This window comes from Ranitomeya variabilis, chromosome 3 (genome assembly GCF_051348905.1).
Source record: "Ranitomeya variabilis isolate aRanVar5 chromosome 3, aRanVar5.hap1, whole genome shotgun sequence".
Lineage (NCBI taxonomy): Eukaryota > Metazoa > Chordata > Amphibia > Anura > Dendrobatidae > Ranitomeya > Ranitomeya variabilis.
Genome location: NC_135234.1, coordinates 120,092,651 through 120,111,358, shown reverse-complemented (window position 1 = coordinate 120,111,358; position 18,708 = coordinate 120,092,651). Strand labels below are relative to the sequence as shown.

Here is an 18,708-nt window from a genome sequence, read left to right as displayed (position 1 = left end):
TAAAAAATAAACATATACTCACCTTCCGAGGGGCCCCTTGTAGTTCTGTCGCCTGTGTACGGTTCAGGCGGCAGCTTCCGGTCCGAGGGTGTGATGACGTCGCGGTCACATGACCGTGAAGTCACAGAAGGTCCTTCTCGCACAGGTGCACAGGGCCTGCGATGACGTCGCGGTCACATGACTGTGACATCATGGCAGGTCCTTCTCGCGCAGGGCCTGTGATGACATCGTGGTCACATGACCATGACATCATGGCAGGTCCTTGTCACACACCAACCTTAGCACCGGAATCTGCCGCTTGCATGGACCGGTCACCGGAGCATCGGAAAGGCGGCGGAAGGTGAGTATATAATGATTTGTTATTTTTTTTTTAATTATTTTTAACATTAGGTGTTTTTACTATTGAGGCTGCATAGGCAGCCTCAATAGTAAAAACTTGGTCACACAGGGTTAATAGCGGCGGTAACGGAGTGAGTTTCCCGCGGCATAACGCGGTCTGTTACCGCTGGCATTAACCCTGTGTGAGCCGTGACTGCGGGGAGTATGGAGCGGGCGCCGGGCAGTGCAGGGGAGTAGGGAGGGACTAATTGGACTGTGCCCGTCGCTGATTGGTCGCGGCAGCCATGACAGGCAGCTGGCGAGACCGAATATCCGTGACGGAAGTTGCCAGCAGAAAGACGGAAGTGCCCCTTAGACAATTTTATTTATATATATATATATATACATATATATATATATATATATATATATATATATATATACATTTATCACTGTTAACTTTTAATGTTAAAATGTTATAAATATAACCTTTTTATAATGGGAAAAAAAAGTCCTATTTAGTCATAAGTTCTGAAGAATAATTTGTGTTCCAATAGCTTGATGTGGTAACAAAGACCAAAGCTACATTAGTTTTCTTTAAGTAAAATAAAACGTTAGTCAAATTGGCCGTGAGCTATTGCCCCTCTCATGGAGCTAAATTATTCCTTTAAATGGGTTTTCCCACACCAATGTTCTTTTTAATCAATAGATCTTAAAATGATAATACGTTCCACAACTGGAAAGTGTTAAAAAAAAAAAAAAGTTCCTGTGCTGAGATAATCTTATAAATTTGTCTCTGCTGTGTACTGGGCAGGGGAGGATGCAAAAGAGAGTATACAGACAGGACAGTACTGGATCACAGTCAATTCTTTCTTTGCTTAAAGACAGGCAGTGAAATGTTTTGCCTCACAGAAAGCAGCAGCTTCGATCCCATGCTGTCAGTCTGTATACTCTCTTGCTCCCCCCTCCCCTGCCCAGGAGCTGTGGTACGATCAGACACAGCCATTACACAGTACACAGCAGGGGCACATGTATAAGATTATCTCAGCACAGGAACATTTTTTTCAGCACATCTAATTGTGGAACTTATTATTATTCCAAGATCTATCAAATAAAATGTACGGTACTTTCTGTTCATGGGAAAACCTCTTTGAGGCCTAGTTACATGTACTGGTAACTGTTAAACATGTGTTCCTGAAAACGCTCATTCACAATCCTCTGTACATGTAAAAATGCTGATGATCAGCCAACGAACAATTGCAAAATGCTCATTCACTGGCTGATTGCATTGTTTGAATAGGGCATGTGCTGCAGACATGAAAGCTGTATGGGGGCAGAACATTCACATTAATGATCATCCCCATACAGTTTTATCAGCAGTAAACGAATGTCGATTAATATGTACATGATCATTTGGTGCTCGTTTATGGACAGATGTTGGACCATTTCAATATACTTATGACGCAACAGTATAATGCTAAGATTACGTGGAGCCGTAATACGGAGTTCTATGTGGCTCTTGGTTTTTTTCTTCATACAGGCTCCATGCAGTTTTATACTGGATGCATCTGCATTGAGTACACTACTTCATATATATTTGCCGACACATACTTTTCTCGTCAAAGGCATTCTAAAAAAAAACGATGACTCTGCTGTGACACACGTCTCTCAATAATGTATCACTCCCTTCCCAAGAGTATTGTCCGTCTCAGTGGTGCTCTACTTCTGAAAGATGCACATTAAGTTTTCTTCAATAAGACGTAGGTAAAAAGTGATGTATTCAAAATTCTGTATCCATTGTAGTTGGACATGAGATGGAAGCCTTACGCCTTGTGTCTCTGTATTCCATCTCATGTCCAAGTGCAACGAATAAATAATTTTGGATCTGTCAACCGCACTCTTTTTACCAAAGTCTTATTGAAGAAAACGTGCTCCCTGATGATGGTGTTCTGTCAGTCTTGGCATACATTATGCTAAATTCGGCATATGCGCTGGTAATAATATGAAACCGCGTGAGCGTGGTCTTTGATACTACTCAACCAATGATGGACAAGTCAAGTATTTTAGAGCTGCCCAAGTAATTAAATAATTACACAATCTTGTACATCAGAAAGTTTTCTGCCTAAGTAATCGAAAGGTTGTTTCCTAAATCTTCATGGGTTAACTGAACTCAGGTTTAATGCTTAGTGCAGACTTCCAGACAGTTCCTATGATAAATGGCAAGTTCCTATTTTCCTTTAGAAGTCTTCACAAGGTCATCATTTATAATGCTTGTCAATAAGCTTATAATTCACCTTTACTTTCCTCTTCTTCTTCCTCCCACAGGGAAACTGTGTAAACCTGACTGAGGCTCTGGCACTCTATGAAGAACAGCTGAACAAGCTTTATTGCCCCGTGGAATTCTCTAAGGAGACAGTGTGCGTTCCCTCCTACATGGAGCTGTATCCTTTGTAAATTACGTTAATACTGCTGCTGGGGAAGAAAGGCTGTTCTGAAAAAAAACATCGCAGTCCATTGTGATAGTACAGAAATTCTTTGTTACTTATGTTTTATTAGTCATATTACTAAGGTAATCAGGATACTTCTGTATCTACTTCATGTATTCCAATTTTATATACTCCGAGGTCAACCCAGATCATGGACTATCTATCCTCCCTGATATTACCAAATGGTGACGAGGATGCACTTTAAGATGTTTATTAAAAGCTATAGTATTTAAGATATGTATACTGCTTACAAGACCAATCTCCATGACCTCTACATGCTGTACGAAGCATATTGACAGTGTTTAAAGAACACCTTTCACCAGGTCAAAAGTGATCAGTTTTTGCTCTTATTTGTTACTGATGTTCCTCCTGAGTATTTCGGTTTTGTTTTCTAAAAATCATACCATATAGTTCCAGAAACATGAACATTTTTATTTAGTGCCAATTCTTATGGTCTTCACCAAGGGGGCAGGGTTCACGGGATTCTCTGGGGTGGAGTGTTTTTAGGCTGCTCTGCATTACCACCCTGTGAGCTATGCCCCCTTGGTAAACACAATACAAATCAGATTGAAAGAAATTTTGGGATACTCAGAAGAGCAGCAAGAATATTATAAGTGTGGAAACTGTCCACTTTTCACCTGGTAACAAGTCCTCCTTAAAAAATTAAAGGGCCATCCATATACCCCTTTACACTTTCTCTAACACCTCCCTATGCCCTACTGTCCTAAGGATATATGGATAAGGGTTAATTAAAGCAGACAACTGTTTGGGAGAACTTTCGTATTGCAGTATTTTAACACTGGAGCAGAGGAATATATTTAAGGAGGAAGCCTCTTAATTATCATGGCGCATCTTTAGATGGTGTGTAGATTTGTGATACCTATTTAGTCCAATTTCTGATGTATATTATGGTAAATTGGTTGCATTATGTCCCATGCCCTATTTTGCTTAGCCCCGCCCACTTGTTGGAAAAGAAACCAGGCTAAGGCAAAAAGACAAAAATACCCTCACACCAAATTTTGAGACTTTTGGCATAGAGCAGAGGGCCCCAACCTTTCTTACATTGGGAGCGATATTCAACGTTCGTGAGTCATATCCAGAGTCCCAAGAGTAGTTGAATCTAGCTCCTGCTTTCCCTCACAGTAGTGACACACTGAGCCCCCATTACTGGTATAAGGACAGCCAAAGCTTCTCTATAGAAATCACACCATACTTAATGCTAAGGCCAGTATACAGTTGGGAAAATAAGTATTTGATACACTGCCGATTTTGCAAGTTTTCCCACCTACAAAGAATGGAGAGTTCTGTAATTTTTTTTTTGTAGGTACACTGCAACTGAGAGAGACAGGATCTTAAAAAAAAAAAAAAATAATAATAATCCAGAACATCACATCATATGATTGTTACATAATTAATTTGCATTTTATAGCACAAAATAAGTATTTGATATAATAGTAAAACAGAACTTAAGATTTTCTATTGGATTCAGGTCTGGAGACTGTCTAGGCCACTTCAGGACCTTGAAATGCTTCTTATGGAGCCACTCCTTAGCTGCGCTGTTTGTGTGTTTGGGGTCATTGTCATGCTGAAAGACCGATCCACGACCCATCTTCAATGCTTTTACTGAGGGAGGATGGTTGTTGGCCAAAATCTCGCTATACATGACCCCAGCTATCCTCACTTCAATACGTTGCAGTTGTCCTGACCCCTCTGCAGAAAAGCATCCACAAAATATGGTGTTTCCCCCATTATGCTTGATGGTTGGGACGGTGTTCTTGGGGTGGTACTCATCCCTCTTCTTCCAAACACAGCAAGTGGAGTTGATGCCAAAAAGTTCTATTTTGGTCTCATGACATTGGCGAACTTCAAACGGGCCTGGACATGTGCTCGCTCAAGTTATGTTTGAGAAAGTGGTCCCAGTTCTCTTCAGGTCATTGACCAGGTCCTCCTTGTAGTTATCTGAATCTGGACCTTTCTAAGAATCATCCTTACCCAACGAGGCGCGATCTTGCATGGAGCTTAGATCGAGGAAGATTGACAGTCATCTTATGTTTTTTCCATTTCCAATAATTGTGCCAACAGTTGTTGCCGATTGTCCTGTAGCCCATCCCAGCCTTGTGCAGGTCTACAATTTTGTCCCTGGTGTCCTTGGACAGCACTTTTGTCATGGCCATGGTGGAGAGGTTTGAGTGTTATTGAGTGTGTGGACCTGTGTCTTTTATACAGGTAACGAGTTCAAAAAGGTGCAATTAATAGAGGTAATGAGTGCAGAGTAGGAGGACTTCATAAAGAAAAACAGGTCTGTGAGAGCCAGAATTCTTGCTGGTTGGTAGGTGATCAAATACTTATTTAATGCACTAAAATGCAATTTAATTATGTAAAAGCACACAATGTAATTTTCTGGTTTTTATTTTTAGTTTCTGTTTCTCACAGTTGAAGTGTACCTACGATAAAAATTACAGACCTATCCATTCTTTGTAGGTAGGAAAACTTGCAATATTGGAAGTGTATCAAATACTTACTTTCCCACTGTATACACATCCAGGTCTTCTCACAAAAGTCACCACATGGAGACCTTCTCTTCATAGCTGTTTTCTAGACCTGATGCCAATGTACCAAACTGGCAGACAGCAACGACTCGCACATCATGGCCCCACATGTCACATGTGGCTCCTGACACACAGGTTGGGGACCCCCGGAGTAAGAATTATAAGTTCCCTGTTCTGAGTGTTGATATACAGTATGTGCTTGAGAAGCAAACATACTTCGCTTCAAGCAAATGATATCATCTCTTTTTTTTTTTCTATAAAGTCTGTGTTGATTTTGCCAAGAATGTTTCCTGAAACTGTGAAGTTTATCAAACTACCACTGACCTAGAAAGTGCAGAAGCAGAACATCTGGTGAACATGTGCCTGGCTGAGCATCTCTGCAACAGACCAGAGAAATCATGTAACATACATGCATGCTCATAAGTTTTCTTTGCCCTCAGTTGTTATCATTGTGCTTTTTATAGTCCTTGTTTTTGTAGTTTTGAGTAATGTCTTGCCCTCTGTATGTTTTTGGAGACTCTAGGGCACTCATCTGTCATTTTATGGGCCATAAACTCGCTCAATCATGGTTACAATAGGCAAGGAGCACCTAAAGTTCATAAGCTTAGGTTACGTTCATAGCAGCATTTCAGTGTTACATTATATATATATATATATATATATATATATAATGTTTATTTTATAAATATACAGGGATTGCCAGATCCTACTCAAAGGTTTGTAATGGAATTTTTGCCTTCAGTTTCCATCTGCTGCTGCATTTTCATCGCAGTAAATAAAATAAGCGACTTGTAAAATCCATTTATCATCCGTTTCCTATAGACGATAGCTTGAGTCAGGATTAGTCTTAAGGATGCAGCTATTTCATTTGGATGCACAGGATGGCACGGAAGTTTACAGACAGGGTGCCAATGAGAGCATGTCTGAAGCAAAGGAAGCCCATTTGGGTATTTCTGCGGAGCTGAAATGTTTTAAATGTATCAGGTAACTCCTGTCTCGGAAGTTTAAGTCAGTTTAATCCTCTGCAATTTCTTATAGGATGAATGAATGATCACTGCGGTGCAGAACTCCCAGGAATATTTGGCATTTGTCTATGGAATACAGACCATTAACATAGCTCAAGAAGCATATAAAATGCCACCCTCCAAATACCTCAGACATGATTTAACTGGAAGCTTCGAATGATCCAGCTTAACGGGGTAAAAATGATTCCAAGCTTTCTTAGAACAAATATAAAATCCACCTGAGCAATAGAAAGCAGCAGTAGAATCCATAATCATCGCCTATGATTAAGGACCCTAGGGACGTCTGAGGCGCGGAAGCTGGATGGTTTCTGTTGTTCTATTTCCTAATTGTCCAATAAAGCCTGAAATAACTTTTACCTTAGTCTGGATCGATTGATGCTTCCATTTTTTTTATTGCAAAGCTTTAACAATCTTTACTCTGCATCATTGCACAGATTTTTTTTCTAGGCATACATTTTCATTTTTCCTATAAGAAATTAGTTTGGTCATTTCTTAAGGCTACTTTCACACTAGCGTCGGGAAACCCGTCGCTGTGCGTCGGGCCGCCGTTCCCGACGCTAGCGTGCTCTCCGCCGCACAACGGGGGCAGCGGATGCATTTTTCCCACGCATCCGCTGCCCCATTGTGATGTGCGGGGAAGTGGGGGCGGAGTTCCGGCCGCGCATGCGCGGTCGGAAAAAGCGGACCGTCGGGAGCAAAAAACGTTACATGTAACGTTTTTTTCTCCCGACGGTCCGCTACCACACGCCCAAGCGTCACAAAACGGACGCGACGTTTTGCAATGCGTCGCAAATGCGTCGCTAATGTTAGTCTATGACGAAAAAACGTATCCAGCAAGAACTTTTGCTGGATGCGTATTTTCGGCAAAACGACGCATTTGCGACGTATTGCAGTTAACGCTAGTGTGAAACTAGCCTTAGTCTTTGAGCTGCCGTAATTTACAATTGGTAGAATAGAGAAATCAGGCCACATACTATAGATTGGTTAAGGGACTATTTCCATTGCAGCATTTCATAACTGCTTTTAGGTGCCGGCCAACAGGAATAGGACTAGATGGGTATGTGCACATGTTGCGGATTTGCCTGTGGAATTTTCTGTGCGGATTCTGCATCTCTTGGCAGAAAACGCAGGTCAAAATCTGTCTTTTTGTTGCAGATTCTGTGCGGATTTCATGCGTTTTACCCCTGCGTATTTCTATTATGGAATGGGTGATGCAGAAACGCTGACGCCGCAGATCCGCACAAAGAATTGACATGGTCCTTTTTTAATCCAGTGCGTTTTCCATGCGGAATTTTCTGCACCATTAGCACAGCATTTTTTTTTTTGCCATTGATTTACATTGTACTGTAAATCACTTGCGGATCTGCTGTGTTTCTGCGTGGGAAAAACGCTGCGGATCTGCAGTAAATCTGCAACTTGTGCACATAGCCGATAAATAGCCGAGCACAGCTACTCTACACTGTATACATAACTTCCATAAAAATGAATGGAAGTTTCAGAAACCACAGAGCTAGCGAAGTTGTGTCACTTCTCGGAAGTTACGTTAATAGCATAGCTATCTTTGCTACATTGTTTCTGTAACTCCCATTCATTTCTATAGGCATCACGTAAACAGTATGGCGTAGCTGTACACAGTTATTTTTGGATAACTGCCTCTGATGGCCGCCACCTTGAAGCAGTTGACCATCAGGTGGGAATAATCCTTCAAGGGCTCCAATTTGCCATAATACAGATTCCATACTAGAACACTTTTTTTTTTTTTTTTGTTTACGGACCACCGCACATTTGAAGTGACTTTGTGGGGTCAATATGACAAAAAATACCCAAAAGTGACACCATTCTAAAAATTGCACCCCTCAAGGTGCGCAAAACCACATTAAAGAAGTTTATTAAGAAAACAGAAAAGGATAATGCCAGCTCACCGTTGAACTTTATAGGAGTCCAGCGTGCATGGAACCACGAGCCAACCACTCGAGTATCAATTGCAAAAATAAATTTAAAAAAATGTTCCAGCTTCTGGTATGATTTTCAGAGTAATCTGTATTCCATCAAAGAACAATTAAAAAAATATGTTGAACAGGAGCAAGTGACGCATTTCGAACATGATTCTTGGTTCTTTATCAAGCTTGATCTAAAGAACCGTGTTTGAAACAAGTCGCTTGTTCCTGTCCACCATATTTTTTTTTATTGTTTTCTGATGGAATAAAGATGACTCTGAAAATCTTACCAGAGGCTAGAACATTTTTTTTTTTTTTTTTTTGTAAGAAGTTTATTAACCCTTCAGGTGCTTCACGAGAACTAAGGCAATGTGGAAGGAAAAAATTACCATTTTAACTTTTCGCAATAAAATTGCTTTAGACCCAAAATTCTTTATTTTTACAAGGGTATCAGGAGAAAATGAAATGAACCACAAAATTTGTTTTACAATTTTTATCCTGAGTACACCGATACCTGGTATGTGGGAGGGGGAAGCCACTGTTTGGGGGCATGGCAGGGCTCAGAAGGGAGGGAGCGAACAAAAATTTACTGGAATCTATGGCGGACGCCATGTTGCGTTTGGAGACCCCCTGTTGTGCCTAAACAGAGGAAACCCCCCAATTCTAACTCCAACCCTAATACAGCCCTAACCCCAACACACCCCTAACCCTAATTCCAACCATAACCCCAACGCAACCATAACCACAACCCTAACCCCAAGACCACCCTAACACAACCATAACCCCAACACAACTATAACTCCAAGCCCAACACAACCCTACCCCAACCCTAACCCTAACTGCAAAGAATGGAAAAAAATATATATATTTGTTTAATTTTATTATTTTTACCTAACTAAGGGGGTGACGAGAGGGTTTGATTTTTTTTTCTCTTTTTATTTTGATCACTCTGATAGGGTCTATCACTGTGATCAAAATGAACCAACAGGGTGGCCAAGTACCAGTCGCAGGATCTCAGCGGGCGCACTGCGCATGCGCCCACCATTTTCTTCCAGGAAGATGACTCGGAGGACCAGGGGACGGGGCATGAGGGTCTGGGGATGGCAGAGGTATCGGAGGGCTCTGGGGACCCCATTTCTCTCTGATGCGCTAGATCATATCAGAGGAGACAGAAATGAATTGAAAATCTGACTTTTTTTTTTTTTTGCCGATTGTCGTTATTCGGTGAATAACAGCGATCACAAGACTGGGAGCAGTAAAAACCAGACCGAATCATGTTCTCCGGGGCCTCAGCTACCCCCCGGTAGCTGAGACCCCAGAGATTTTCTGATGCTGGGTGGCGCTGTACACTTATTTCTCAGAGCCGTTAAAAAGCGGCGCTGACGAATAGGTACCCTTAACTGCCGCTGTTAAAAGGCATATAGGTGGTCTTTAAGAAGTGGAATTGCATTTTTGGTTATACTCTTCCCAATAAAGAGTTGATAAGTTTGTCTTTTAGTTATATGTGCAGTTGTGGCCAAAAGATTTGAAACAAAGTCATAGTTTGGTTTTCGCAAAGTTTCCTGCTTCAGTATTTTTCATTCTTTTAGTCAGATGTTTTTATAGTTACTGAAGTAGTTATAAGTGTTTAATAAGATTTTAGACTTTTTTTGACAGGTTTATGCAGTGACTCAATATTTACAGTATTGACGCTTATTTTTCAAGACTTCTGCTTCTGGGCCAGATACCAGCTTCTGGGCCCACATGCTTTTTGGGGATTGACTACAGATTCTCAATGGGATTGAGATTATGGAAGTTTCCTGTCTATGATCCCAAAATGTTTTGTTCATCGATCCAGTTATCACTTTTTCTTTGTGATATGGTGCTCCATCATGGTGCAATAACCATTGTTCATCATCAAATTTCTCCTAGATTGTTGGGAGAAGTTACTCTTGAAGGATGTTTAGATACCATTCTTTATTCATGGCACTGTTCTTAGGCAAAATTGTGAGCGAAACCATTCTTTTGGATGAAGGGCAACCCCATACATGTATGGTCTCCGCATGTGTGGGGTTGCCCTTTTCTTCTCTGGACAATCTTTCAGTTGTCCCAAACAGTTTATAGGGGGCTTCAGCAGAGAAAATAATTTTTACCCTTGTCCCTGCAGTCCAATCTCTGTACTTCTTGCATAAAGTCAGCCTGTCCTTGATGTTTTTCTTGGAGATAAGTGGCTTATTTGCTGCACTTCTTGACACCAGATCAGCCTCTAAAAGCCTTTGCCTCACTGTACATACAGATGTAGTGACACTTGCCTGCTACCATTCCTGTGCAAGCTCTGCACTGTTGCTGAACCGATCCTGAATCCTCTTTAGGATACACTCCTAGCTGGTTCTGGGTTCTCTTGGGTACCCTAAAGCATTCTTCATGGCAATTGAATATCTCATTTTGAAGTTCTTGATACATCTGATAAATGCTTAATTTACATTAACAACTACTATAATACTCTTCATAATGATCTAGTTAATGAAAATTGCCACAATAAAAACTGAAGCAGCTAACGTGAAAACCAACGTTTATGTCATTCCCAACACACCTGAATGATTCCACTGGCACACAGCAGTATTCCGGAAAAAAACATGCCCTCTTAATCACTGTCGCCAAAAAAATATTAAAGCTAAGCCTCCTGGTACGAGACAATAAAAAAGTAAATAAACAATGGTCTTTTATAAGGTCAAAACTGGCTGTAACACCAAGGGGTTAAAGAAGTATATTTTCTTTCTCATTTTTAGGTTCATTTGAACATAAAATAATAAAGACCATGAAGTAAAATTCCACCGAGAAATTAAGTTTGCTAGCATCAAGGCTAGGTTTCAAATTTGCAGTTACCTTGCAGTTGAGGCAAAAAAAAGCAGAAAAGAACTATAAAGTGTGATTAGAGTTGTCACAAACATCTAGGTGAATTGCTTACACAGAATATTGATATATACCCTCTGCTGGGTTAGTGCCAGAATTCTAAGTATCGTTTGTAGTTTGTTCTGCCTGCGTGGTTAGGACAGCGCTCTACAACGGTTATTGGTAATACTTTTTGCCTTGGCAGAAATAAATATCTTGTTTGTTTTTTTCTTCCTCTCCTTGGTCTGTCTCAATTTGTTTATTGTCGAAGGACTAACCTAGTGTTAAAAATTCCAGCATTAGTCTAAATATGGTTCAGTATGAGAACAAATGACCGTGACTAGGCGATGATAAGTATGACAGAGTGACAGCAAAGTAGGTAGTATTGAATAATCTGGATGTAGGCCGTTCATCATGTCCATTTTGTTGTGATTGCGACAGACATGAGCCCTTCGCCTTAGCTAAAACCTTGTTCATTCATTCATGTTCTGTCCTCAACACATTATTTATGGACTGTCCACTCTCAAGGATGTCTGAACACCACTTGGCCATGGAAAAATTGATTTTACTAGCATTGTTATTTTCTAAGTACAATAGTACCACGTAGAAAGTCCAGTATTTAGTCGATCCTGGGAATTAAAAGAATGAGAATAATCAGTATGTACGGTAATAAAAGCCTCTAGTAAAGGAGTTCTCTGGCTTTATAGAAATAGTGTCACTCATTCTAAAACTAGAGTCGGAGGGCAGATGACTCAACCTTTTAATGACCAGTCCTGAAATGGTCTTAATGACCTGCCAATCTTTTTTTTATTTTTGCCTCTCCACGTTTCAGCAGCCATAACTTTTTTTTTTTTCCTACTCCATCAATGATGAGAATGTATGAGTCCTTGTTTTATGCAGGAGAAATTGTATTATCTTTTGGTGCTATCTTGGTGTGCATACAAATTGCCAAATTTCTAAACAGTAATTGTTTATTTCTAAACTGTTTTTTTGTTTTTTTTTTTGGAGAGGGGGTATTTTTTGTAAGAAAAAAAAAAAAATTCACCTTATTTACTGGAAAAATAGCATTGTACAGTGACATAAGTCACTGCGGAGGTGGGCAGTCACTCTGCAATCATGTGATCACTGGATTCAGTATATGCAAGAAAGAAGCGGTGAGGAACCACTTTCTGTTTTCCCAGATTTCCCAGCTGTGTCTGAGGGCAGGCAATTTTATTTGCTCCTGCTGGAATGCTATAGCTCTAATTCTGCACTAAACAATGTACAGTGCTATTGGATTAAAGTCCACGACCAAGCACAATACATTTATGGTGTTTGATGGTAATGGGGTATAAAATATTATAGAAACTTTTGATTAAAAGGGTTATCCCACAATTGCAAGTAATCATCTGCCCAAAGAATCAATGTCTGATTGTTGGGTTTCATCACTGACTGTGGCCTACGGATATTGTGAGTGACAGCCCAGCCACCCTTTGTTATCTGGAGTGTAGTGGATTGTCTGTTTTGTGAGACAGTCTAGTCATCCAATCTGATCTTGAGGCGTGCTGGGCTGTCAGCATTTTGATTGAGCTGCAGGGCTGTCAATCTGGTCTAGTCTGTGGGGGTTTCATCAAGTGCTTACCATCCTCAATAATTTTAATATACACACCTATGTGTATGTAGTATACAGCTCTGGCAAAAATTAAGCGACCACTGCAAAATGTTCAGTTTTTCTGATTTTGCTCTTTCTAGATATATTTTTGAGTAAAGTGTAAATGTTCATTTATTCTATAAACTTCTGACAACATGTCTCCGAATTTCCAAGCAATAAATTTTGTATTTTTTTTTTTCTGAAAAGGAGAAATGGTCAAAATAAAAATAAAAAAATAAAAAAGTGCTTTCAGACCTCAAATAATACAAAGAAAACAAGTTCCTAATCATTTAGAAACAACAATACTAATGTTTTTACTCGGGATGAGTTCAGAAATCAATATTTTGTGGAATAATCATGATTTTTAATCACAGCTTTCATGCGTCTTGGCATGCTTTCCACCAGTCTATCACACTGCTTCTGGCACAAAAATGTAAGCAGTTCTTCTTTGTTTGATGCTTGTGACTATCCATCATCATCTTGATTACATTCCAGAGGTTTTCAATGGGGTTCAGGTCTGGAGATTAGGCTGTCCATGACAGGGTTTTGATAGGGTGGTCTCTTAATTTTTGTCAGAGCTGATACGTGTATATAGTGTAGTGTGCGTGTGTTAATATACTCACTGACCTTCGTCTGTGCTCTGCGCTGTGACGTCACTGAGAGGAGGACTGGAACAACGCTGGATTAATAAGACGGTGGTAGGTAATTATATTAATACAGACTATAACACTACATAAACATATGCACAGATTTAGAGAAAAAAACCTAACGCGAGAGCTTCTATTGTAATTGTTGGGTATAGAGCTCCCAGAACTCCTACAGCATTTATGCAATAAGAGAAAACGCCCCTCCATACAGTCTAAAAATGATTTACTTTATTCATGTGCAAATACAAGACAGGCAGTAATAAAATAGAATACACACATACACAGATAAAAATGAATTGTGCGCACACTGTGTATGTCTATTGTATTTTATTATCTTGTGTATTGTACTTGCATATGAATACAGTAAATATTTTTTATAGTATATGGAGGGATGTTTTCTCTTATTGTACAGGAGTTGCTGATAATAGAATTAGGACGACTAGGCATGGGTCTGCTTTCCATCACTTACTGTCCAGGGTTTATGCTCTCCGGTGATATCACAATGAGCTTAATTCATTGGTCTGTACATGTACGGATGTGAAGAACACAATGTGAATGCGTTTGTTATTTCTCTATAATATTAGATGAGTAGGCAATATCCTTTCAGCACTAAGTAAAATATCTTTTTCCCATTGGAATGTCCTGGTGTTCTAAGAATATGACCCTGTACACGTTGTCTGTCTGCTCAATATCATCCTCTGTTCTCCTTAATGGATCTTCTCCAGATGGGTGTTTTACACTATATGGAAGAAAAGCAATTCCTGAGCGTTGTGTAGATCAAACTCTTCCACGCTGCATGGAGCATAGTCGGCTTAGCACCTGCTGCATGCGGCATTGTGAAAACCTGAAATTATACTTTGTAGATAATCTTAAGAAGGATTAGTACAAGTATATGTGGCAATTTAAGATACTATTTAAGTTTGACAAAGAGTGACTTTAAAATTAATTTTTATATGAACTGGTATGATGTTACTTTAATCTTGTATTGTGTTTTGTGTTTTTCTTTTTTCCTTTCTTTTTATTGAAAAGTCAACTTGGAGATTGTCAGCAAGCTGTAAGCTGCTTAATGCACTGAACCTAAAGAATGTGACTTTTTTTTTTTTTTTTTTTTTTTAAGATTTGTGTTCCCCAGTATTTTCGGCAGGTCTTTAGTAATGTCATTGTGTCTACATTATCTTTTATATATGGAGTCCCCAATATTACTTATGGTAACTAAGAGCTGGGATTATAGCATTGTCGGGCAACTGATTCAACTCCACGTGGTCTGACACTGGTTTATTTCAGCTTTATAACCATCCAATCTTACCAGGTGGGTTTTTATTTTGGCCACATTCACAGTATGGTATCAACTGCATCATTTATATTTTTAAAGGGACTTGCTTCTTCTAACATATATATTGATTTCTGCAATAAAAATGTTAAAACCAGAAATATACTCTCTCTATATATATATAAGTATATTTTTGGTATAGTCAACCCTTGAGAATCTCCAGCAGAATTACTAAGGGAGTTGGTGTAGTATTTTGCAGGGTAAGTTAGCCCTCAGACCAGATGCATATTGGATACGTCCCTTTTTGACAACAACACGGTGAGCTTCTGGCCTTGTGTAACAGAAGGTCACCAATGCTATTTTTCCTATATATTTATTTTAATGTGTTGTTTTTGGCTATGTTTTACAAGCTTAGTATTGCACACTTTTTACAAGTTGATCAAGTGGTGCTTCCATTTGAGGTCATTTCCTAATGACGTACTGACATGTTGAGTTTTAGCTGAAAGCCACAGAGATCCAGATAAATCAGTACAATTCTGTATTACTAATACTGTCACACTTAAAGGCAACATATCGGGACTCATTTCTACCTGAGACTAGATGTATGGCTCTATATTTGTTGTTACCCGATGTGAATTGATATATTTGTTGTAGAAGTCGGCCCTGCCATTGCTGAGAGATTTGTAGCTGCAAGTGCATTAGGGTGTATTTGTCAGGGCGGATTTCTACAAGAAAGGTACTGATAAGTGATGAATGAGTGTGAGCGGATAAGATGTTATCAGAGCATGCTCAGTTACGGTGTGCTCGAAAAATATGTTTGAGTCCCTGCGGCTGGATGTCTCGCGGCCCTTAAACAGCCGCAACACATGCAGGGATTGCCTAACAAACAGGTAATCCCTGCATGTGTTGAGGCTGTCTAACATATTATTGGAGCATGCCAAAGACACTCTGTTAGCACCCGAGCATGCTCAGATAACACCATATCCCAGCACGTACGCTCATCACTAGTACTGATTTGCTCAGGATAACAGCACCTATACAACCATACCTTTATTAATAAGTAGAAATGTCTCCTGACAGATTGCCTTTAGTTTTAGGCCTCATGCACATGATTGCTATGGGCCCATACTGAACATAAAGTCCTTTGCATTTTGCTTGGAATAATATCACCATATTCTATATGAATCCACACATGAAAAAAAGTGTTGTGATATATCCCATGCCCGGTCTTATAAATATTCTTCCCTACAGGCATATGTTCTAAGAGAATACAGTGTCAAGCACCATGTATACTGTTGATTGCCTATCCTGTAGCTTCATAGTTTATTTCTGAGATGGTGACAAGGACAAGCGGCCGATATACTGCTGGACGTCTTTTGCCTTTAGACTGTTAGATGATTATAACTTGCTTTCTCCATTCTGTACACCGATAGCTAATTCTTATCTGCATCAATTACATGTACAATGTGGTAGAATCTACAAGTCTTAGATCTCATGGTTTAGAAAATGATTGTTTTCTCATGTAGGACGTGCGTGCGCCAGTCTCAGAACACAAAAACAAAAAAGCAGCAAAGCAAAAAAAAAAAAGATATATATATATATATATACTAAAAAATGCAGTTTCACAGGACTTCCTGGACTTCAACTATTATTGTGTGTGACCATGCGGACAATGTAGTGTAGAGATGAAGATGCTTTGAACAAAAACGCAGCACATTGACTTTATTTAGCGTTGTTTTGCACTAAATGCTTTGAATTTGAACATGACCATGTACTGATGGTTTTAAGTAATATACAAAATTTTTTTTTTTTTTTTGGAAATAGATTTTTGAGTACAATATTTGCCTTTTATGCCAGATATGGGTTCTAAACTACTGGTGAGGAAAGCACACTGGAGTTCTTTTATTTTAGTCACAGATGTGAATGATTTTAGTTGAAAAAAAAAAAAAAAAGATACTTTCCCAAATTTCTGTCTATGGATTTTATTTAACACGTATAACTAATAGATTTCCTCTTTATTTTACTGATGTCTGTGGATCAAGCTATTATTTTGCAAGATCTGTGAAAAAAAGTTAAGGCCATGTCGATCTCCCCATCTTGTTCCTATTAGTATAATGTTGAACATCAGCTGAGCAGCACTCATTTCTATGGTCTGCATGCATGTGCATTGGTCCAAGGATGATAAATAGTGGATCTGAAATTAATGTACGTCTCTAGCCATAAAATGTGGCAACATCACAATGTATATTTTCTTAAAGGGAATCTGTCAGTAGGTTTTTGCTGTGTAATCTAACAGCAGCATGATGTAGGGGAAGAGCCCCTGATTCCAACAATGTATCACTTAGTTTACTGGGTGCAGCAGCTATAATAAACTCACAGTATTGTCTGTTCTAGATTTAGCAGAGCTCAGAGTGTTGTAATGCAATCCACACCACCGATTAGCAGCTTTCTGTGGACATCGTATAGTGAAAAAGCTGCTAATCAATGGTGGGGGCATAGTTGGACTAGCAGACACGAGATTGTGTCCTGTAATGATAATCTCCTGCTGAAAAAACACTGATTGTATTGTAGCAGCAAAACACAGTCACATTGTGGGAATAAGGCTCTCTGCTCCTACATTATGCTGCTTTCAGATTGCATAGCAAGACCTGCTGTCAGATTCTGTTTTAAATAATTTGTATGTAAATTACGTCTTCTGGAGGAAGAAGAAAACCTATCTCTAGAACGCCAGATCTGAGTTTTCGCCACTCATCTTTGCAGTGGAGGGTGCCAGTTTGCTGTACGAGGTGCCTTAGATGCACAAAGTTCCAAAAACATATTATAAATAGGTCTGTCTTTCTTCTGGTGTCTCCGGTTGACTTGTAAGACACAGCTTACTTCTTCCTGCAGATGAAGTTATTTTCATACCTTTTTGTCCCATGGTGCACTGCCTAAAAGAAGCCTCCATACTAGGCTATGTCTCTACCTACAGACAATGGAAGTTCAGTAGCTTGATTAAAGGTGTTGTGGCATATTAGTAAAGATGGTGCTATGTAAAACTGGAAGGCACTCCCTTAGGAACCAATAATAATCTAACATCAGAATAAAGACCTAAAACAAACTCTATAAGCCTATTGTTTCCTATGGGCCTGATAAGTATAGCCATGTCAGCCGTGTGGTGTATTTTCTTGCATTTCCAAGCTTTTATGTGCATGTTTGTGTTATTTTACTCAGTTGTGTTACTTTGCTTATATAAAATGGTTTTATTGAACAATGTTCCACAGAACTTGTAGATGACTAGAAGAACTAATACATTGTGTAACTGGTCCAGACATGGAGTCCTTCTTAGAGTTCTAGTCTCGGTGTGTTTGTATTGTAAGAAGTTATTCCTTCAGTAGGATGTCGGATCTCCGGAGTAGTCACTGCAGCGGAGAAGACTCTTGGATAAGAAGGTTGTCCTTTGTTGGTGCTGACGATTTAGTATGGTTTCAGATGCCACGGAAATTTGCTTTTAAAACCCATTTAGACTGAGATCTATTGATAACTCTTGTTGATCTGTTTGGCAAGGTGCGCTGCACATGCGTTCACCATGGGTACAAACAGATGTAATATACTGGTTGATATGCTTTTTTTTTTTCTTTTTCTTTTTTTTTTTTTTTTGATTGTTTGCACTACAAACTTGCTTCCATCTGGAAATGTGATGCATAAAAAAACTTGGATTGTTAATGATTTGACTTTTGCAAGATGATTTGCTTGCCTTGCATCTGCTGCACCATGTAGTACCTGTGTTTAAATAAAGGTACAGTCTGATTACCTGGTCTCTGTGTTGAAATTCAATATAAAATTATTTAACAAGGTATAGCCACTAGTGATGAGGGAACCTTTCAAGATTCAGTTCGGTGAACATCCTGGTGAACCCCATTGAATTCAATGGGAGTATAAACCAAACACATAGACAACAGCTTAAGGGGGGCCACAAAGCTTCTCAAACAACTC

General features: G+C 39.4%; 1 protein-coding gene across 1 annotated transcript in view; it reads left to right on the top strand.

The window, feature by feature from the left end:
* SMS (spermine synthase) overlaps positions 1 to 18,525 on the top strand; it is a 215,843-nt gene extending 197,318 nt beyond the window's left edge. The window contains exons 10-11 of the mRNA XM_077294606.1: positions 2,644 to 2,759; positions 14,189 to 18,525. Coding sequence (XP_077150721.1) covers positions 2,644 to 2,759; positions 14,189 to 14,228 — 156 coding nt within the window. The 3' untranslated portion in view covers positions 14,229 to 18,525. The remainder of the gene's footprint in view (positions 1 to 2,643; positions 2,760 to 14,188) is intronic.
* Positions 18,526 to 18,708: the final 183 nt, after the last annotated feature.